Source organism: Pongo abelii, chromosome 10 (genome assembly GCF_028885655.2).
Source record: "Pongo abelii isolate AG06213 chromosome 10, NHGRI_mPonAbe1-v2.0_pri, whole genome shotgun sequence".
NCBI lineage: Eukaryota > Metazoa > Chordata > Mammalia > Primates > Hominidae > Pongo > Pongo abelii.
In genome coordinates, this window is record NC_071995.2 from 122,708,357 (window position 1) to 122,731,536 (window position 23,180).

The following is a 23,180-nucleotide window of genomic DNA, read 5'->3' on the forward strand; positions in this document are numbered from 1 at the left end:
GGGATTTTTGGGGCTGAGCTGACTGCTCCCAAGAGAGGGAATTAATCTGCAATGTATGTAGATTTCCAGAAGCTGTGTTTCTCAGAGCCAGGAGGCAGCAGCTATCTGCTCTTCCCCCGGGGCCATCTGGGCCTCTTGTGGGAAACTGAGGCAGGGTAGGGATTGTCTCAGGGCCGACCTATGAGTCAAGGCAGGGGCCTTGTTTTGGGGGAGGCTGGCTGTCTTCTGGGCTGTCCTCTTGTTGGTGGTGCAGACTGTGCCTCCTAACAACAAAAATTTCTGTCCTCTGCCTGGCTGGTGGACAATCAAAAAAAATAAAATTGAAAACTTCACCGAGAGACAACTGGACTCAACCTTTGGCTAAAGAGGCTAAGAATATAGGGATTTCCGTGGTTTGTTGGTACCTGGGGCAACCAGAGGAACGAAGACTGGTTTCTTGAGGGGTTTGAGGTGGGATTCTTTAGGGAGGAGTGACTGCAGGAAGATCCCCGCGCCCGCAGAAGGTGCAAAGCCAGCTGAGAGGAATGGAAGCCGGCACTGTGAGAGGTGGTGGGCCGGGTGCTCCCAACCTGGGCTGTCTCCTTTAATCGCCACAGCTGTGCCACGAGGTAGGTTGCATTTCTGTTGTGCAGAAAAATAAACTGAGACTCAGAGAGGTTAAGTGACCTGCTGAGGGTCACACAGCTTCTTGTATCAGCCCCAGGCTCTGTGCTTCGGCAACCTGGGCCCCCTCTCCAAGGTAGTGCCCCTGGGTTCAGGTCCGAGTTTGGGGTTCCACTGAGACCTGCCCTCCCCAAGGCCTTCAGCGAGGGGGGCCCTGCATTGAACACCGGGGAGGGAAGAAGAGACAGGTGGTGTCGTCCACCTCATACCATGAAAACAAATCGCCATGCAGCTGGCCACAGGCCTCCTTTCCAGGGGGCTGGCCGGCCGGGCCACCTAACTGCTTCTTTCTCTCTTCCTTCTTGCCCTCCAGTTTGAAGGGCAGGAGATTTCCCTGGACTCCCGCATGGGCATCTTCATCACCATGAACCCTGGCTACGCAGGCCGCACGGAGCTGCCTGAGTCGGTGAAGGCGCTGTTCAGGCCGGTGGTCGTGATTGTGCCCGACCTGCAGCAGATCTGCGAGATCATGCTCTTCTCCGAGGGCTTCCTGGAGGCCAAGGTGGGGCCTCGGCAGCGCCAGGCCGCGCTGTGCAGACTTCACCCAGGTCTGCTTCTAGACTGAGGACCTAGGACACGTTAGCTCCATGTGGCTCTTCTAGACGGGACCTAGGATGTGTTAGCTCCATGTGGCTCTTCCAGACTGGGGACCTAGGACATGTTAGCTCCGTGTGGCTCTTCCAGACTGGGGACCTAGGACATGTTAGCTCCGTGTGGCTCTTCCAGACTGGGGACCTAGGATGTGTTAGCTCCATGTGGCTCTTCCAGACTGGGGACCTAGGACGTGTTAGCTCCGTGTGGCTCTTTGATTTTTTTTTTTTTTTTTCCTGCTCTGTCTCTCTTCTTCCTCCCCCACCTCTTTTTAAATTATAACTTTTAATTTTGGAATAATTTAAGATGCACAAGAGGTTGCAACAATAGTAGCACGGAATTTCCGGGTGCCCCTTCCCCATGAGAACATCTCACATATTCACAGTCCATTGCCCAAACCAGGAAGTTGGTGTTGGCACAAGTACCATTAACTCAGGTATAGACGTTATGTGGATTTCACCAGGTTTCACATTCTCTCTCTGGCGTGTGCGTGTGGTTAGTTTCTATGATGTTTTATCACATGTGTATGGGAGTGGCCATCACCACATCAGGATACAGAACTATTCCATCACCACAACCACAAAGAAGAGAGACAGGGTCTTACTCTGTCACCCAGGCTGGAGTGCAGTAGTGGGATCACAGCTCACTGCAGCCTCAAACTCCTGGGCTCAAGTGATCGTCCTGCCTCAGCCTCCTGAGTATTTGGGACCACAGGCAGACGCCATCACGCCTGGCTAATTATGCTTATTTTTTGTAGAGACAGGGTCTCTACAGCCCAGGCTGGTCTCGAACTTCTGGGCTCAAGTAATCCTCCCACCTCAGCCTCCCGAGTAACTGGGACTACAGGTGTGTGCCACCGCACCCAGCCTCATGTTACTGCTTACTAGACACATTCTCCCCTCAATCCTAACTCCTGCAACCCCTGATCTATTCTTTAGTCAGTGTAATTTTGTCACTTTGAGAATGTTCTCTACCTGGTGACATGTAGTATGGAACCCTTTAAGACGGGCTTCTTTCACTCAGCACAATGCCTTTGAGAATATGTAGATTCAAAATCAAATTTATGGATAACTTTTATCCTCTTTTAAGCTATTATAAAATGTACATATGTAAGATCTTTCCAGAAGCTCTGGAAAAGTTAAAAAATAGAGAATACTTTTAACATAGAGGGTTGTCACATTGCGTTTCTGCAATATGTCCTTTATTGAAAGCTCTTGGTGCCTATTACTGTGTCAGGATTTTGAGTTGGCATGATGAGATCTCTTGTTCCTAGTTTTCACGACTAAAATTGCCACACTTGCCTTAGAGACCTGTGGGTTTTGAACGCTTGCTGTAGATGAGGTGGCTGACTTGTCCTCAAAGACATTTACAGCCTTTTTTTTTTCTTTGAGGTGGAATCTTGCTCTGTCACCTAGGTTGGAGTGCAGTGGTGCGATCTCAGCTCACTGCAACCTCTGTCTCCTGGGTTCAAGCGGATTCTCCTGCCTCAGCCTCCCAAGTAGCTGGGATTACAGGCATGCGCCACCACGCCTGGCTAATTTTTATATTTTTAGTAGAGACAAGGTTTCACCATGTTGGCTAGGCTGGTCTTGAACTCTTGACCTCAGGTGATCTACCCACCTTGGCCTCCCAAAGTGCTGGGATTATAGGCATGAGCAACTACGCTTGGCCCAGTTACAGCCTTAATAATAGGTTTAGGTCAAAATAAAGAAGCAATGTATTTCTGGAGTATGATTACTACAGATGGTTCTGTTCTTTAAATTAAGATGGTAAAGATTTTGGTAACACAGATGTTTCTTCAAATTAGTTCCCAATTTGCCATATTTAAAAATGAAGGACCCACCCTGGTATTTCTGAAAGTTAGAGACGGAATTTGCTTATTTGTAGAGCAGCTGCACTGGAACACCTGCCCCCGTTTTCTTGCATTTGTAGAATGATGCTCCATTGCTTTTGAATCATTTTATTTTATCTTTTTTTTGTATTATTATCTTCTATCAAAAAGACTCTGGCGAAAAAGATGACAGTTCTGTATAAGCTGGCCCGGGAGCAGCTGTCCAAGCAGTATCACTATGATTTTGGACTCAGAGCCCTGAAATCGGTGCTGGTCATGGCTGGTGAGCTGAAGAGAGGCTCCTCTGACCTTAGGGAGGTAGGGGCCATGTGCTGGAACATCCTCTGGTGTCAGCTGCTTCATGCATTTACTACGTGCTGTCGGGGAGGTGATGGGCGCAGTATGGTATCACCTGAAAGGTTTAAGTCTTAGCTGCCGCTTCACCTAGCGGTCTGGCCTGCCTTCGGCCTCTTACCTGTTATATCGTTTGCTTGTAATTACACTTAGTACCTTAAGGTCAAGTGCAATGTCCTCGCTCCAATAGCAACATTTATGATGCTTCCATAGTAATAATCAATCTGTAGTCTCAGGATGGGTGTGACAGGAGGGTGGGGACTAACAAAATTCTCATGAAAACATGAATGTGAGTTATTTTCTCTTTAAAACGAGGGGAACAGTTGTGTTTTTTTTACATGGACTTTAAAGAAAAGGTTTAGTCAATGCTGTTGTGTGGGCAACAGGCTCACCTGTTTCTCTAGTGACTGTACTCACAATATTACACGCACGCACGCATGCACGCACGCACACGCATGCACGCGCACGCACGCACACGCACACACGCACGCACACATGCACGCACACGCACACATGCACGCACACGCACACACACGCACGCACACAAGCACGCGCGCACACACACATTTGGGTAGTAAAAGAAAACAAAACAGCCGTGAGTGCAGCGATAGAAGCCTATTCATGTCCATAGGAGGAGAGTCTACCACAAATTGCTTCATTCTTTTGGGGTTTTCACACATTTGGGTTTTTTTTTTTTTTGGAGGGGTCGAAGGAAGAGTTATTTATGCTCTTACAAAAAAGGAAGCTGTAAAATGTAAAACACTATGAAGTCAGATGGAGCTGCATTCGTCATTTTTGCTTCTCTTTTCTTAGGAGAAAGGAGTTATATGGAAACTTCTTTCATTTTCTCCCCTGCTCCTCTATGTCCAAAGTTGAAGGGCGATCATACTATTGAGTGGGTCATATCTTCTGAACTGAAAAACCACCGATGCCACTTTCAGTCTTAGCAACAGGGAAAACAGTCTCAAGTGCTATCTAAGGCTCTACAAAGAAGAGTGAAGCGGTTTGCAGCAGTCTCTCCTCCTAGGGAGGTGAATATGGTCCCATCATTGCACTCACTACTGGCTTGTTTTCTTTTACTGCCTTACACTGAACCCAAGCATGCATTCATAGGCTCAACTGCTGCACTGTCTGGTACTTCCTTAGAAGAATGAAAACACATTGCAAATACCAAATATCCAAGGACTTCCGAGAAAGAGATAAAAAACAGCCTCCTTTTCTAGGAGGAAAATACCTCTTCTCATCCAGCAATGTGAACTTACACATGTAAAACTGTGTTTGTACAGAGACTGTGATGGTTTCTCACATAGGAAATTAACTTTGCTGTATTGTCTTTGGGCTTCTTTATCACATCAAAAGTTTGCAAACTAGGACCTTTGTTCTTATTCAGTAAATCTATGTCACAGGATGAGTGAGGATTTAGCATCTTTTACATCATATTAGAACCACATATTTGGAATTTACTGCTGCAGTTCTCAACTGCGCTTATCATGACAGTGGCGGAAACTGGAGGACATTAAAAAGCCCGTGAAGTCAGCTATACTTGCCATTTATTTAGCCTTGTTTGGAGTAGAAGGTGAAGAATTCACAAATACCACCACCTCAGCACCTGTTTCAAATGAAACATCAGCCTTCAGCTTTAACAATGATGTCTTTACAATTAAGCAAATAGCAGAAGCCCCAGTCAGTTGCTTCTTTCTTCTGGAGAAGGCAGGGGAACTGCAGTCCCCGGGGCTCCTGTGTTGAGTCTGAGGGGCAGAACAAAAAGAAAAGTGGCATTTTCCATTCCACATCCTGGAGGTAATGGGTAGAGAAGAGACACCCACATTTCCAGATAGTGAACACTAAGTAAAGAAGCAGGACTGCCTGCCCTAGGAGACAAACAACATAGAGACGCTTGCCAGGTCCTGAGTTCAGAATTTTGTTTTTGAGATTTATATAAAAGCACCTAAGGCTGGGCGCAGTGGCTCATGCCTGTAATCCTAGCACTTTGGGAGGCTGAGGTGGGAGGATTGCTTGAGGCCAGAAGTTTGAGACCAGGCTGGGCAACATGGCAAAACCTCATTTATTTCCAAACAAATCCCCAAAACTAAAAAATTTAGCTGGGTGTAGTGGCATGCTTCTATAGTCCTAGCTACTTAGGAGGCTGAAGTAGGAGGATTGCTTGAACATGGGAGTTGGAGGCTGCAATGAGCCGAGATGGCACTATTACACTCCAGCCTGGGTGACAGAGCGAGACCCTGTCTCAAAAAAATAAATAAATAAATAAAAAATAAATAAAAAAAATATATATATATGTGCACACCTAAAGGTCAAGGCAAATGTTCTTCCTGTAATAAGGAACCTTTGCTTTAGCATAGATGGCCATACCCCTCTGTAAGGTGGGGAGGAGGAAGGTTCTGCTCCTTCCCTCTGGCTGAGATCTGTTTTCTTCTCCTTGCACGGCCCACCAGGACACTCAGCCTCCCAGGAGCAGGCCCACCCTGGCCTCACTCCTCTGCCTGTGCTCCTGTTTTATATTTTATTTAATTTTTACATTTATATGTGATTTTATATTGTATATTTCACTTTTATATATTTTATTTTACATTTTTATTTTCATATGAAATTTTGAAAATGCATATTTATATTTATATGATTTATATGATCATTATTAAATATGAAATATGAAATTTCATGTATTTTATATTACACATAATATCTTATACATATTTTATACTATATAATACATAACATTTTATATACATTTATAAATTTATATAATTTATGAAGAATACAAAATATAATTTATTAATTTATATAAATGATATAAATATATAAATTTTATAAAATTTAATTTATGTAAAATTGTAATATATGTATATAATTTATATATAATTTTATATTTCATTTTAAATTTTATATTTCATTTAAATATATATGTATGTGTATATATATGTGTGTGTGTGTGTGTATATATATATATCTTTTTTTCGAGACAGAGTTTCACTCTTGTCACCCAGGCTGGAGTACAATGGCGCAATCTCAGCTCACTGCAACCTCCACCTCCTGGGTTCAAGCGATTCTCCTGCCTCAGCTTCCCGAGTAGCTGGGATTACAGGCACCTGCCGCCACGCCCAGCTAATTTTTGTGTTTTTAGTAGAGATGTGATTTCACCATGTCGGCCAGGCTGATCTCGAACTCCTCAGGTTATCCACCCGCCTCAGCCTCCCAAAGTGCTGGAATTACAGGCATGAGCCACTGCACCCGGCCATATATGTGTATATTATATAATATGAAGTACATATTATATGAAATATATATATTTTATATTTTATGTTTAATCTCATATAAACTTTATATAATTTATATTTATTTACATATTAATATAAAAAATTATATAATTTCTGTATATATGTATTATATATTTGTATGTACATAATTGTATGTATGTATATAATTTAAAATTATATAATTTCTGTAATTTAAAATTATGTAGTTTTAAATTATATAATTTCTGTAATTTAAAATTATGTAATTTTAAATTATATAATTTCTGTAATTTAAAATTATGTAATTTTAAATTAAATGTGTATAAAATTGTTTAAAAGTATAAAATGTTTATATAAAAATTATATTTTATATTTCATAAGAGTGTTTCTACTGGGTTGGAAACAAAGTCCAAAGCACTGGGTTCCTTTGGAAATCTCTTGGAAACATATGTTTAATTTCCTGCAGGATGTGGTGCTGATGAGGGCCTTGCGAGACATGAACTTGCCCAAATTTGTGTTTGAAGATGTTCCTCTTTTCCTTGGTTTGATTTCGGATCTGTTTCCTGGGCTGGACTGCCCTCGCGTCCGCTACCCTGACTTCAACGATGCGGTAGAGCAGGTCCTGGAGGAGAACGGCTACGCGGTCCTACCCGTCCAGGTAAAGCCAGGAAAATGACCTCACTGTGGTCGTGCATCCTTTCCATTGGCTTTTTGTTTTTGCAGTTCTTTAAAAATATATGTATAGTAAAATACGCACAAGTTTCACCATCTTAACCATTTTTCACCATTTTTAAATCACAGTAAAATACACATAACAATATTTACCATCTTACCTACTTTTAAATGTGGAGTTTGTTAGGCCGGGCACAGTGGCTCACGCCTGTAATCCCAGCACTTCGGGAGGCTGAGGCAGGCGGATCATGAGGTCAAGAGATCGAGATCATCCTGGCCAATGTGGAGAAACCCCATCTCTACTAAAAACACAAAAATTAGCTGGGCGTGGTGGCGCTTGCCTGTAGTCTCAGCTTCCTGGGAGACTGAGGCAAGAGAATTGCTTGAACACGGGAGGTGGAGGTTGCAGTGAGCCAAGATCATGCCACTGCACTCCAGCCTGGTGACAGAGCCAGACTCTGTCTCAAAAAATAAAAAAAAAAAGAAAAAATGTAGAGTTGTTGGCACTAAGTACGTTCACATTACTGTGCAGCCATCAGCATTATCCATCTCCAGAACGTTTTCATGTTGCAAAACCTAAAACCCTACACCCGTTAACAGCTTACCTTCTCCCCTCCCTCCAGCCGCTGGCAACCTCTGCTCGACTTCCTGTCTCTACAAATTTAACTACTCTAGGTACCTCCTATAAGCAGAATCATATAATTTTTGTCCTTTTGTGTCTGGCTTATTTCACTAACAGCGTTTTCAACATTTATCCATGTTGTGGCATGTGTCAGAATTTCTTCCTTTTTAAGGCTAAATTATATATATAGTTTTTTTTTCACACAATGTGATCAGGTGACTCAAATATTTTGTTTTGAGGCATCAACCATCAGAGGTTCTTTCCTCACCTCACCTTTTTTTTTCTTCTGAGTCACACTTAAAAAAAAATTAAATTAAATATTGCTGGGGTAGAATTTGGATCCTCTGAAGCCTGTAAGTTGTATATGTTGTCATTAAGCCAAACATGTATTGATTGGCAGAGTCCTGCTGAGAGTGTAAATGCCCAGAGCCTCCAGGCCTGGGGGTTGCCTCGGGTCGGGCAGCTTCAGGGCGTCAGGCTACCATGGAGGCCTCAGGCCTGGGCAGCGGGCACCAGGTACCGGCCGTGGACGAGAGCTTTCTGTGCCTTTCCTGACCCTGATTTTCTCTGGAGTTGGTTGTTTAAAAAGACGTGTTTTCTGGAAGGAATGTAAAATGGTGCAGCCACTTTGGAACACAGACTGGCAGTTCCTCAACAGGTTAAACCGAGAGTTACCATAAGACCCAGCAATTCACTACTGGGGATCTACCCAAGAGTGAGTACAAACGTCCGCTCAGAATTGTTCACGAATGTCCGGAGCAGCATTATTCATAATAGCCAAAAAGTGGGAACAACCCAACATCCATCAATTGATGGATCAACTGCTGAAACAGAATGTGGTCTGTCCATCCTATGGGATTGAGTTTGGCCATAGAAAGGAATGCAGCACTGACGCATGCTACACCATGGATGAGCTTTGAAAACACGCTAAGCGAAAGAAGCCAGATGTGAGAGATCACACATTCTAGGATCCCATTTCCGTGAAATGCCCAGAATACACAAATCCATAGACACAGAAAGTGGATGAGTGGTTGCCAGGGGCTGGCGGAAAAGGGACTGGGTGAGATGGGTACAGGCTTTTTGCGGGGAGGGGTGATAAAAATGTTCTAAAATTGCTCATGGGGATGGTTGCACAACTCTGTGAATATACTGGAAACCATTGACTTGTACCCTTTCAAAGGTAAATTGTATGGCATGTGTGTTGTATCAATAAAACTGCTTCAGAAAAAGATAATGTTTTAGCCCAGCTGCCATTGTTTGTCCCGCAGGTGGATAAAGTGGTTCAAATGTTTGAGACCATGTTAACCCGCCACACGACGATGGTCGTGGGGCCCACCAGAGGGGGCAAGTCGGTCGTCATTAACACTCTGTGTCAGGCCCAGACCAAGTGAGTATGACCTCCAATGGTGAGGGCCTGGCTGCCAGGGGGGCTCACAGTATATGTTTGGTGGCAGTATTACCAAGTCCCACTTTGCTCTCTGATTTCCTGGGAGGGTAAATTTGTAATACACACCCCTTTCCACTCGGCGTGTTTTTACTGACTTTATTGCAGACTTAGTTAAGATATTTTAGAGTGCAAAATAGCAACCCGCTTGTGCATCAGATGGTGAATAGGTTCATTTGTGAAATGAGAATTTCACAAACTATCTTATAAGGATATTTTGAAAATGAATGTAAGTCGTAGTTTCTTGGTGTCCAAATTGCTTCCTTAAAGTAAGTCAGGATTCACCTTATGCAGCAATGCTGTGGTTTCTCAGTGGCCAGAAAAAGAATGTCACCTCCCCGGGTGCCTTATAATCTCTAGCCCTTCAGGGGCAATTCTTCATGAAGGAAAAAGTGATCGTACACTCCCACGTTGAAGATCATAAAGGAGCCAGGCACGGTGGCTCACGCCTGCAATCCCAGCACTTTGGGAGGCCGGGGTTGGAGGATCGTATAGACCAGGATTTTGAGAATAGCCTGGACAACATCATGAGACTCCATCTCCACATTAAAAGACAATTAGCTGGGTGTGGTGACGTGCATCTGTAGTACAGCTACTCAGGAGGCTAAGGAGGAGGATTGCTTGAGCCCAGAAGTTTGAGGCTGCAGTGGGCTAGGATTGTGCCACTGCACACCAGGCTGGGCAACAGAGTGAGACCTTCTCTCTAAAAAAGAAAAAAAAAAAAGAGAGAGAGAGTATATCATAAAAGCCTGCAGTGAATTGAAAGCCTTCTACTGAAAGTGGATTCCTGACTCCTCACTTCTCTCATGAGCAATAACTAGATTCCAGAAAGACCTCCGTGGATGCTGATAGCCCGGCAAAAGTCTAAATCAAGCCAATAATTTTTGTGACTTAAACATTTCTAGACAGTCTATAAAATCTAAAGAGTAAGTGTCTGTCATTTGTTCCCATTATTTCTTCATATGTTTCATGTGAGAAAACCAGTCGACAGTGGCTTACTGACTCTAAGTGGGCTGTGCCGTGGCCATCTGCATTTCATTCTTTAATTCATTCATTGTTAGATAGTTTATAGAACTATCACACACGTGTGTGTATGTGTAATATAGCATGTACATTATTATGATTTACTGATTTGTTGGTTGTGAACTGTGGAGTGTGTGAAGTTTAGTTCTGTGTAGATGAATTAATCCTATAGTTAGTGCTGCAGGGATTTACAGGCACTGTGGTGAGAAACGCCCTGTCTGCTTGATTCGTGAAGTCAACAGAGCAGATGTTGTTCTGCAAATAAGAAGGATTGAACATTAGTAGTTCAAAGCCTTGTTATTATCCTGGATGACTGAGTATGGACTCCTATATGCCCTTAATTCTGAGATATTTACTTAAATGTCATATATATGAATATGTAATATGCATAAATATGAAATATACATGAAAGTTAGCTTCTTGGTGCCCTCCAGAGGCAAAGCTGTGCTTCTAGTTCAGACTTCATTTGTGCTGTGGCCACATTTTTGGTGAAATGTGGTTGCTTTATATTTAGAAGAAAGCACTAACAGTGAAGGGAAGCCCAGTGAAGAGTTTGCATGGGTTGTATTTTAAATTTGGGATTGAAGTCAAAACATCTAATTCCTCATAGAGGGAACCCAGACTGTTTTCCTCATGCATTTAGTTTGCTTGAACCATGGCTAAAGCCTCTCTTGATTTAGGCTTGGGCTGATGACAAAGTTGTACATCCTGAACCCCAAAGCCATGAGTGTCATAGAACTCTATGGCATCCTGGACCCAACCACCCGAGACTGGACAGATGGGGTGTTGTCAAACATCTTCAGGGAGATCAACAAGCCAACGGATAAGAAGGAGCGAAAGTGAGTATCTTTGTACGTAGGAAAGAGCCTGGGTTAGTTAATGTTAATTAGCTCAACATTAAAAACGGTGGCAGGACTATACATTGTAGCTTATTTCAACAGACTTAGAGTCCAGTCCTGGAGGCTGTGCTTCGGAAGTGCGCAGTCTAATCTTAATGGTTTTTATGGTGACCTCAGTCTTCTTAGTGATGCAACGTGGTAGGTACCGGGATTGTTCCCAGCTTACCACAGAGGAAACTGAGGCCTAGAAAAGGTCAGAAACGTGGCCCAAGGCCAGGGATTTGGCCCTGATCTGTGTGACTCTAAGAACTCAAACATAGCCGCCATCAAGCTGCCTGATCACCATGTTCTATGGCAAGGTAAGTCAAGGAAAGGTAGCAAAGTGCCATGGAAAGTGCAGAGATGCCCTCCTGAGCCACGGCTTTCCATCTGTAGACGTGGTTGATGGTGCCCTGATGACATCACCACATGCCATGGCGAAGGCCAAGTGAGGTCAAGTACAGAAATGCTCTGAGGGTGCGTAAGGTAAAAAGCTTTTAGTTGGTCCTATAATGTCTCTTTGCTAAACTCAGGAATGGTTCTGATTTTATGTTCTAATCAAATCCCATTAATAATAAATAAAATCCTTAAATAACAAGAGTCCAAAGTCCCAACTCATGGCTTTTAAAACAGCTTCTTAGCGCTTTTCCCCTGATTCTGGATGAACCCAGGATTCCACACTGAGTTCCGTTGTCTTGTTTTTGGCATTCTTTAATTATGAGCAATTCCTCAGGATTTCTTTATCTTTTATGACCTTCTTACTCTGGATTCTAGGCCAACTGTTTTAGAGAATGGTCTCAGTTTGGGTTTGTCAGCTGCTTCTTCATAATTAGATTCAGGCTATGGCTGTTTGACAGCAAGGCTGCGGGAGTGATGCTGTGTCCTTCTCTGCATCTCATCATGGGCACATGGTGTTGGTTGCCCTATTATGGGTGATGGTAATCTTGATTATTGGGTTAAGGTGCCATTTTCCTCTTTGCAGTTGATATGCAACTGTAGGGAGATATCTTATGACTAAGTAAATGTCCCATTTCTCATCCAACCTTCACCCATTCACCCAATGGTTTGAGCATCTGTTGATGTTTACTTGAATCTGGTTGTCCTCCTCCTCCTCCTCCTCCTCCTCCTCCTCCTTCTTCTCCTCCTCCTTCTCCTCCTCCTTCTTCTCCTCCTTCTCCTCCTCCTCCTCTTCCTCTTTTTGTTCTTCCTTCTTCTTCTTCCTTTTTTTTTGAGAGGGGTTGTGCTCTGTTGCCAAGGCTAAGTGCAGTGACATGATCACGGCTCGCTGCAGCCTCAAAGTCCTGGGCTCAAGCAATCCTCCCACCTCAGCCTTCCAGGTGGCTGGGACTGCAGGTGCATGTCACCATGCCCAGCTAATTTTTGCTTTTTTTGTAGAGACAGAGTCTCCCTGTACTGCTCAGGCTTGTCTTGAACTCCTGGGCCCAAGGAATCCTCCTGCTTCAACCAACTACAGTGCTGAGATTACAGGTGTGAGCCACCACGCCTGGCCTTTGAGTCCTTTTATAGTGAATATAAATGGAGACTTTCTATAGGGACAACTGGTGAAATTTGAATGTGTACTATACATTAGACAATAGTATTGTATCAATATTAAATTTCCTGAGTTTGATAATTCTGTTGAGGTTGTGTAAGAGAAGGTGCTTATTCTTAGGAAATACCTGCTTAAGTATTTAGGGGAAGGGGGCATTTTATCTGCAGTTGACTCTCAAATGATTCAGAGAGAGAGAGAATAAGAGAGAGTGTGAATGTGGCAAAAAAAAAAAAAAAAAAAGTAACAATTGGGGAATCTGACTGAAAGGCATATGGAAGTTCTTCATACTATTTTATTCTTGTAACTCTGTAAGTTTGAAATTATTTAAAAATAAAATCTAAAAAGAAAAAAATATGAGAAGGAAATAAACCAAAATGTTAATGCTGAAAAAAGAAAATCCAACTACTTATATCAGTGAGTTAAATGGAGGCACTATCAAACCACCATTTCAGCACAGTAGAATAGCGTCTGTCCTGTGGAGATGGGCTTTGCTGCATGAGATATCACCCATTATAGCCACAAAATGGAACCATCCTGAAGCTTGAATACCTGAGGCCTTGGAAGTAGACATGCTGCCAGGACACATGGTGTGTAAACCAGGGCTTGTGAACTCAGATGCTCCCAGGGACCCAGCAGGTAGCACAAATGAGTGAAGTGGAGCAAATTACATGGTGGTGTTAGTTTCCTAGGGCTGCCATAACAAATAACTGGGTGGCTTAAAACAATAGAGATTTATTATCTCACAGTTCTGGAGGCCAAAAGTCTAAAAAGAGGTGTGAGCAGGACTGCACTCCCTCTGAAGGCTCTAGGGCAAATCCTCGCCTCTTCTGCTTCTGGTGGTTCCAGGTGTTCCTTGGCTTGTGGCCACATCATTTCAATCTTTGCCTCTTTCTTGGCCTTCCCCTCTGCGTGTCTTAGGTCTCCTCCTGCTTTTCTCTTATAAGGACATTTGTTATTAGATTAGGACTCATCTGTATAATCCAGAATGATCGCATCTTGAGATCCTTAATTACATCTGCAAAGGCCTTTCTCCAAACAAGGTCACAGTCACAGCTTCTGGGTGAACACATCTTTTGGTGGGGGGGTGGGTACCATTCGACCCACTACACATGGATATCCAAAATGCTTTCTTTATTCTTGACTGTACCACAGGAAACCAGGGGTTAAAACCAGTGATAAATAGCAATTGATACTCAGCCTCAGATGTAAGAGAAGAATGAGGTAGGAGTTGTGGCAGGGGCAGGGACTGTGACCCTTTCTGTCTCCATGGGCAGCCACTACTCAGCATCAGCTGATTGTTCCCATGAAGGAATCCAGGTTTGTGTGCTCAGAGCTTCCAGCTTGCCCAAGAAGTGAGAAATTCAGATTTTTGTGTGGAGTTCCCTCATTCTTAAATATTGGCAACTAACTCAAACTTTTTTTTTTTTTTTTTTTGAGACAGAGTCTTGCACTGTTGCACAGGTGGGAATGCAATAGTGCTATCTTGGCTCACTGCAACCTATGCCTCCTGGGTTCATGTGATTCTCCTGCCTCAGCCTCCTGAGTAGCTGGGATTACAGGCACATGCCACTACGCCTGGCTAATTTTTTGTATTTTTAGTAGAGATGGGGTTTCACTATGTTGGCCAGACTGGTCTCGAACTCCTGACCTCGTGATCTGCCCACCTCAGCCTCCCAAAGTGCTGGGATTACAGACTCAAACAGTTTTTTATGTACCATTCAGTCAAACCTCTGGGCCAACTAGGGTGCTCTGTCTCAGATCCTGGCTAGAAAACCCTGGGAAAAAGATATTCAACATGAATGGGCAGGTTTTACCAAGTTCCATAATTGGAAGCTCTCTAGCACCCATGGCTCTCCTTTCTTTGGTTGCTGCAGGTATATTTTATTTGATGGTGATGTGGATGCTTTATGGGTGGAAAACATGAATTCTGTGATGGATGACAACAGGTTGTTGACATTGGCCAACGGGGAACGCATCCGGCTCCAAGCACATTGTGCCCTGCTCTTTGAGGCAAGTAGTGATTAAAAGTAAATTTGAACATAAGTCTTTCTTGTAATTAAAAATGTAAATGTTTGTTAAAATAGTAGTAAATGTAGATGATTATTTAAAAACAATGCATAAGGGTTTAAATGAGTACAACTCTTTGTTCTTTACTCCTCTCATCCCTCTTTATCCCAGAGGTGACTACTTTTACTCTTTATGAACTGTTTCTTCTGATGATTACCCTAGTGTCTATAAGTAACAGGCTTAGCATGATGTTCTTCCTTTATACATTTTATAGTTTATACATTATCTGTTGACTGACTGCTACAAAAGTGAGAATTCACCTCTTATACCACTAACGTCAGAATAATATATTGCTAAGTTGGTTAACAGTAGATAATGTTTACATTATAATGAAGATAGAAATATTTACTGAAGAACCAACTAATATACTGTGATTACATTTACTTTCTTTTAGAGCCATTTGCTTTGTCTGGAGTTTGTAATTGCCTTCCTTTTTTTCCCTCACACTATTTGCCTTTATCTTAACCTCATTTTTTAAAAAACTTTCTATCATATTAAGTATTCTGTCAAGCCCCTTTATTTCCTGGAGACTATTCTCCAAAGCCCTCTATCTCCTGCTTAGGATATGGACTGCTTGTTTCATAGGTGTGGCCCTGGGACTTGCTTTCACTCTAGCTTAGTATTAGTGCCATTTCTAACTGTAAAATTTGTCAGTGCATGGAATATTTGTACATATTATTATCTGATTAGCTGACTGAACTATATTTTTTTTGTAAGGAGAGCTAGGTTTGTTAATATATCTGGTTTAGCTGTGTACTTATGAAATTTTATACCGCCTGATCTCAACTATGTTAAAAAAATAATAAAGAAAAAAGATTGACTGGAAAGCACTCCAAAACAACATTTGTTTCTGGGTGGTGGGATTTGGATAACTTATTTTCTTCTTTATACTTTTCTATTTTTTGTCAGATATTCTACAGCATATTAATTTTCACATTAATTTTATAATAGAAAAACCAAAAAGATGTTACATCAGAAGTGTGTAATCTCATAAAAATCCCAGGTGTTCAGTTAAAAACCACATGAAAACTGTGTTCATTTTGGTATTATTTGGATTTCATGCAGTTGTAAAAACTTTCCGTAAGAGAAGGTCTTTAAACATCTAGTTTATCTTGTGTATAGCTGTAGCCATGATTGATTTTCTTTATTTCTCCAGGTTGGAGATTTACAGTATGCCTCCCCTGCAACTGTCTCTCGATGTGGAATGGTTTATGTGGATCCTAAAAACTTGAAATATCGACCATACTGGAAAAAATGGGTTAATCAAATACCAAACAAGGTGAATTTTTTTTCTAAAATGAACTTAAAGTTATTAGTATTGATGGCTAGTTGGATAACATAGTCCAGAGGGATGTTTGTAGTTGAAGGCGATGACCTTGTCCTTGACCTGCCCATGTCCCTGAGCACAAATTAAGTGAAAACATGGCAGACACACTTACTTGATTTCAGATAATTTATAGCCAGTGGGGTAGGTAATGATTGGATTGGTTGGTCTAGACCAGAGGTTGACAAACTTTTTCTGTAGAGGGGTAGATAGTAAATATTTGAGGCTTTGTGTGGGCAATGTGATTTCTTTCACAATTACTCAACTCTGCTGTTGTGGCATGAAGACAGCCAGAAATTTGTACACAAATGGGCATGGCTGTGTACCAATAAACCTTTATTTACAAAATGGATGACAGGCCAGAAGTGTGTGTTGTCTTAACGAAAGGCTTCTGTGAAAAGTGCAGAGATAGATGTGACAGTCACGTGCGGGTTGTGGCTCAACCACACCTAGGACGCTATGACCACCTTCTCAAAGGAACACAGGTGGTCTGGGTGTGTCTCTAGGAGGGCTACTAGGTTGGAGGTGAATGGAAACCAGGACATGATAATGCCAGAAAAGAGCAGAACAAAGGAAGAACAAAGGAAGCATGTTAGAACCATTTGAGGCACTGTCCTGTGGGAGACAGCTGTCTCAGGACCTTTGCAATCCCTGGTGGTGATTCATGCCTTGATAGGGAAGGGGACTTCGCTGCTTTACAGTCTTTGCTGGATGACTGTAGTCACTTGAACTCTAAGATGATCAGCCTCTTTCCTGTCAAATGGGACCTGTTATCTTCCCTTTTTCTTCCCCAAGGGCATGGTAGACCCTGTGGCAGTGAAATGAAACACTTCATGATGAGATGAAAGCATATTGCAAAGGACAAATCTCTCTGCAAATATAGGGCACTATTGTCAGGGTTTCCTTACCTGCCAGATGTATCATTCATCAGAAGATATTGCTCAACCCTCTTTGGGCAAGAAAAGCTTTCCACTAACTTCCTTTTAAATAAACGAACCCTTGAAATGCTTTGGAATGCTGCTTTTTTATAGGTGGAGCAATACAATTTGAATAGACTCTTTGAGAAATATGTGCCCTATCTCATGGATGTGATAGTGGAAGGGATAGTGGATGGAAGACAAGCAGAGAAGCTGAAGACAATAGTTCCTCAGACAGACCTCAATATGGTAAGAAATGATCCCTGCTGTTAGCAAAAAGAAATTCTTTCCTAAAGACAGGCTTATGGTAGGGTTTTAAGGGGAGTGAAGATGCCAGACAGGGTGAACAGTAGCATTGTTGGTCAGTGCCAAGGCGGGCGCCATGCTTGCTTTTGTGCAAGTCAAGATACTGGGTTCCATCTGTCTGAACCAACATGATGGGTCATATGCTCCCATCACTCTGGGACCTGGGATCCCAGGATTTATGACTGGAATGGACTCTGTGGGGGTGGACTATGTGGGCTGAACCAGATATTTTCCTGTGAACCAGGTAACCCAGTTAGCCAAGATGTTGGATGCGTTACTAGAAGGAGAAATAGAAGACCTCGACCTGCTGGAGTGCTACTTCCTGGAGGCTTTGTACTGCTCTCTGGGAGCCTCCCTGCTTGAGGATGGAAGGATGAAATTTGACGAATATATCAAACGCCTTGCTTCTTTGTCTACTGTTGACACAGAAGGAGTTTGGGCCAACCCTGGGGAACTGCCAGGTGGGAACCGAGTGTCGCCTGTTTCCCTGCTCTGAGTGCCTTTGGTTAAATTTCTAGAGGAAGTGAACGAGCTTTTCCATATTTCTGTCTGTATGAGTTTTCCAGATTGTTTGCTTCTTTAGAGAAACATGCAATGGTCAGAGCACATGGCAGAACCCCCAGGAGCAGTTCAAATGCATCGACTGCTGTGATAGAAGCCCAGGCCCTCTGGATGGTCTTTCTGGATGAGGGTCAACTTCTCTTGCCTCAGCTTAGGTACTTGCTTCCTTTGCTCTTTAAACTTTTCACATTCTGCATGACTTTGAGTTTCTTCTCCTGTGGGCTTCCCTATCTGTCTTTTTAATTTTTATTTTTAACCACCTCTCTCCATTTCCACCCTATCATTCATCTGCTGTATTCCTGAGTATTTGCACAGTAGACAATCAAGTGTGGATTTGTAAATCGTTCACAGGAAATCATACAATTAACATTTTATGTTTTTGCACAAAAATGTGCATCTTCAGTGAATCATACATGATGAAAAAGATGCATTCTCCAAGGTCTATATGCAGTGCTAGGACCCTTCTTTGTCCATCTCTTACTGCTATTTGAGCATGGCTTGGAATATAGATGGCTTTTGAAGTTGTATTTTATAGTCCTTACCTGGTGGTGTTTTTAAAGTTTAAAATGAAATGACCTCCGATCTTTCTAATGGACAGTCATGGAGCAAATCCAAGATGTTTTTCAAGTCCCTGCTTTATTTGGTGGGAGTCTGAGTGCACTTTTCCAGAACTGAAGTCTCCCTTGAGGGAGTGCTTTTCTGCTCCGCGGCCACGCTGGCTGTGTGTTGCTGCCGTCTGCAATTCCCTCACTTGGAGACGATGTTGGCCTGCGTCCTTGGCTTGTCTCCCTCATTTGCCCTCATCTTGGGGGCCTGAATGGCCCTGTGGGCATCCCATTTCCAGACACCTGCTCACAGCTTCAGCCCTCCAGGCCCTTGAGCACACCCTCGACGGTGACCTCTGGCACTGTCATGTCTGCGTCACGAATCCTGCTCTCCGCCTACTCTGCATCTGAGACTCGGGCCACATGTGCTTCTGTTTGGCCTCATGGGGATGGACACTGTGTCGCCCCAGTGTCTGCTGTCACCTCGAGCACCCATACTTGCCCCTTCCCTGCATCCTCACTTCCTTGGCTGGTGGCCTTCACTTCAGCCACTCTTGCCTGAGACCCTCGAATGCCTTGCCTAATTGTCCTGCTGAATCCCTCCGAGAAAACCCCAAGTCTGTCTTCTCTGCCTGTCTAGGGGCTGACAGGGAGAAGACCATGCAGCCACAAAGACAGATGTCTCCATAAATCCCGGTCCCCAGCCGGCACGCTCACTCCTGGCTCCAAAGGAGCATTGGGCCTTTTCCCCAAATCTTCACCGTGCCCTCTCCGCTCTCTCCGCGGCTGATCTTTCTTCCTGCTTCAACAGGAACAACAGAAGCTGTCTGATAGGAATCTCTCCTTCCAGCTGAAAAGCCGACAGCTCCTGTCTCTGACTTTCTCCTTTTACAGGGGAAGAGGACACCCCCACCCCACCCCAGCCAAGGCCAACCCAGCCCCTTCCTCCTTCTCAGGCTCCTCGCTCCGTCTGAGTCTCTCTCTCTCTCTCATGTTCAGTCTCCCCCTCTCTACCATCCCGTCAGCTCTTAGACGTGCTCAAATAAAGCCTTTCATGGCCTGGGTGGAGGCGATGGTGATTACCCGGGCACCTGCAGCTTCCATCGCTCCCCTGCCCCGCCTGGGTTGCTGCCTTCCTGCGTTGTCCATTGTTCCTGCACCTCTCCTGCTGCAGCACTTATGGCTCCACACTGAAATGGCCACTTCTTGCCTGTATCTGTCCCCCACCTGGCCCTCCAACAACTGCAAGGGTAGGGACCAGGGCTCTCTGCTTCACTGTTGTATTCCCCGGGAAGTGTATGTCCAGTGAAAGGGAAGCGTTAGTTGAAAATACTCAGAAAGTGCCTGACCAGTGCACAAGTCACATTAGTGACTGTCCCGTGAACAAGAAGCATAAAAAGCTCCAAATACTTGGTATCTGTCCAGTGATGAGTAGCATTAGTTCAAGGTACTTAGTATCTGTCCAGTGAAGGAGCAGCGTTGGAGTACTCACTATGGCCTCCGTGCAGTACAAGCAACATTAGTTCATTTCAAGCATGTGCCAGAACCGCTTTTGTATTTCCGTGTTTGTGATTCAAGTGAAATCAACCATTATTTCCTATAGGTCAACTTCCAACCTTGTATGACTTTCATTTTGATAACAAACGGAATCAATGGGTCCCGTGGAGTAAATTAGTTCCAGAGTATATTCATGCTCCCGAGAGGAAATTTATCGACATCCTGGGTAAGTCAGAGTCAAATCCTTGTTCCTGGGTTTAGGAGTGTGTGATCCTTGCTCTAGGAGGAGGCGAAGAAGATCCCATGGCTTCTCTGTTACTCTAAGTCCCACGCAGAGAGCTGGTAGAGAAGAATTGAAGAGGGTGAGCCGTGGGCCCTCCTGGGCATGGAGGGTGGTCCCTTTGGTATTTTTGTCAGCTGCTGGCTCTGAGCATCTTCCATGGCTCTGCCTCTCAGCTCTTTCCCCAGCAGGCCGATCCCCACAGGCGGATGAGATGCTGTTTCGCCTCCCCTGGCCTTTCCCTGGGCTCTCTTCAGTCCTCAGAGCTGGCTGGTTGGGGACTAGACAGCAATGAACGAGGCGGTGTTTTATAAAGGGCGCTGGCTTGAAAAGCTGTGTGCCATGGGAGTTTACATACTGAACCACACTTAGAATGCACCCCTCTGGCTATTCAGATAAAATATGGGCTGAACAATTTCACAAAGCACGTGTCTGACTTTGGTCCATTGAGCTTATGGAGTGAGACGTCCCTGTTTTCTCGGGAGCCCATCAGGATTGAAACCTGCCAGTGCAGGAGGGAGCCAGACCTGATGCTGTGGTTTCACTGCCTCTTCAGAAGAAGGTGTTGCTCAGGAAGTTAAATCCCGCAGGGGTCTGAGTGATGTCAGCAACAGAGAAGCTGAGTTTTTAATATCCTGAGCATAAGTCAGAATTGCATCTTAAAAACGGCTTGGGTGTTCTAAACCTGGACCGTGGTGATGATCACACTGCTGTAGAACTGTGCCGAAGTCCATAAATTATACACTTAAATGGGTGAATGTTTCTGAGGTCATGTCTTGGCCTTTGCTGCTGTTTTTTGTGGGATTTGTGGGGTTCTAGGACAACTCCACATTGCCCCCAGTGCTCACCCTATTGGAGTTGCTGAGATGCCCCTGTTCCTAATGTCTATTTTAGTTCACACGGTGGATACCACTCGGACTACCTGGATATTGGAAGAAATGGTTAAAATTAAGCAACCTGTTATTTTTGTTGGTGAATCTGGCACTTCTAAGACAGCCACTACCCAGAATTTCCTCAAAAATCTGAGTGAAGAAACTAACGTAAGTCATTATTCATATGAATTATCTATTGCTGTGTAACAGATTATTCCCGTGCATAGCAGCTTCATACCACAAGCACTGTGATCTCAGTTTCCGTGGGTCAAGAATGTGGGAGTGACTTACCTGAGGGCTTCTAGCTCAGGCTCTCGTGGGATTGCAGTCAAGCTGTTGGCCAGGGCTGTAGACATCTGGAGGCCTGGGTAGAGCTGGAGGATCCTCATCTGAGATGACGTTTCACATGGCTGGAGGCTGGAGGCCTTAGTTCCTCACCATGTGGCTCTCTCCATGGATGGCTTGGGTGTGCTCAACATGGTAGAGTGAGTGCTTAAGATAGATGGCAAAGCAGATACTATGATGTCTTTTATGACCTGGCCTTGGAAGTCACATACCCTCCCTTCTGCCCTAATCTATGGGTGAGATAGAAGCCACCCTGTATACCCTGATATAGTGTGGGAGGGGCCTGCAGCAGGGCGTGGACACCTGGAGGCGAGGATGATCTGGGGCCCTCTTGGAGGCTGGCTGTCACATTATTCACCATCATTTTTGGGTTTCTAAAACTTTGCAAGTGTTTCCTTTCCTTCCTTCAGCCAGCTACGTGTCCAATGTGTTGGGGTTTGGATATGTACCCGGCATAGAGTTCGCAGGGTGCACAGGACAAGTGATAGTGAACAAGCTGTCAAGATCTGTTCTGTAGGGATTTGCAGGCAGTGGGGTGATAAACATGGAGATGTGCACAGGGAGCATGGCAGTGTTTACAGCCAGAGGGACCTGCAGGTTTGTGGAGTCAGGCACTAGGAAGCCGCATTTGGGAGCCTCCTTCACAACACCCCTCCCCCAGGACTCTGCAGTTGGTGCTCATCAGCCCAGCCAGGTACACCTGAACACAGTGGCTTTAGCAAGGCACACATTCGGCTTCAACACGTTCAGCTCGTGTGCGCCTGCACTTTGGGTGCCCTACATGGAGAGAGTTATGGAAGTCAGAGGTTCTTTCTCAAAGTGTGGTCCCCAGACTGGCAGCCTTGGCATCACTGGAAACTTGTTAAAAAATACCCCAGACCGCCAGGAATGGTGGTTTGTGCCTAGTAGTCCCAGCTACTCAAGAGACTGAGGAAGAAGGATCACTTGAGACTGGTAATTCAAGGCTGCAGTGAGCTATGATTGCGCACCACTGCACTCCAGCCTGGGCAACAGAGCAAGACCCTATCTCCTAAAAATAGAAAAACAAAAAACACCCTGATCTACCAAATTGGAAACTCTGGGGAATGGAGCCCAGCAAGGTGTGTGGCACAAGCCCTGCAGGTGGAGCTGATGCATAATTAGTTAAGTGTGAGAACCACTAATCAAGGAGCTCTCGCCAGCCTAAGCATGGCAGGAGGGCTTAAGAACACATGCGTGAGCATCCGGGGGCTTCCCTCACCCTTCCCACCGGCAGTTAGTCCCAAAGCCTGAACCACTTGTTCATGCTCTCTTTGACCTATTTAGATACAGCCAGCATGATAGTGATTTATGTTTGAATATTGTCATATTGAAAATACTGTTGGATACCGCATCTCATACGATGCATAGCTCTATGAAGTAGTCCAAAGAGGTGCCATTATGATCATCTTACAAGTGAGAAAAACAAGGCTCTGAAAGGTTGAATGACTTTTTGGAAGTTGCCTTGCTAGAACTGTGCAGAAACAAGACCCTCAGTCTACTTTCTTCTATGCCACATTGTCCCTAAGGCTCACATGTGACAATTCGCTATTGACTCATACAATCT

General features: G+C 44.1%; 1 protein-coding gene across 1 annotated transcript in view; it reads left to right on the forward strand.

The window, feature by feature from the left end:
- The window catches only part of DNAH10 (dynein axonemal heavy chain 10), a 169,130-nt gene that overhangs the window by 84,562 nt on the left and 61,388 nt on the right, over positions 1–23,180 (forward strand). The window contains exons 35-45 of the mRNA XM_054527692.2: positions 977–1,165; positions 3,257–3,403; positions 7,157–7,348; positions 9,253–9,371; positions 11,132–11,290; positions 14,756–14,891; positions 16,105–16,227; positions 17,304–17,438; positions 17,740–17,956; positions 20,205–20,324; positions 21,273–21,418. Coding sequence (XP_054383667.1) covers positions 977–1,165; positions 3,257–3,403; positions 7,157–7,348; positions 9,253–9,371; positions 11,132–11,290; positions 14,756–14,891; positions 16,105–16,227; positions 17,304–17,438; positions 17,740–17,956; positions 20,205–20,324; positions 21,273–21,418 — 1,683 coding nt within the window. The remainder of the gene's footprint in view (positions 1–976; positions 1,166–3,256; positions 3,404–7,156; positions 7,349–9,252; positions 9,372–11,131; positions 11,291–14,755; positions 14,892–16,104; positions 16,228–17,303; positions 17,439–17,739; positions 17,957–20,204; positions 20,325–21,272; positions 21,419–23,180) is intronic.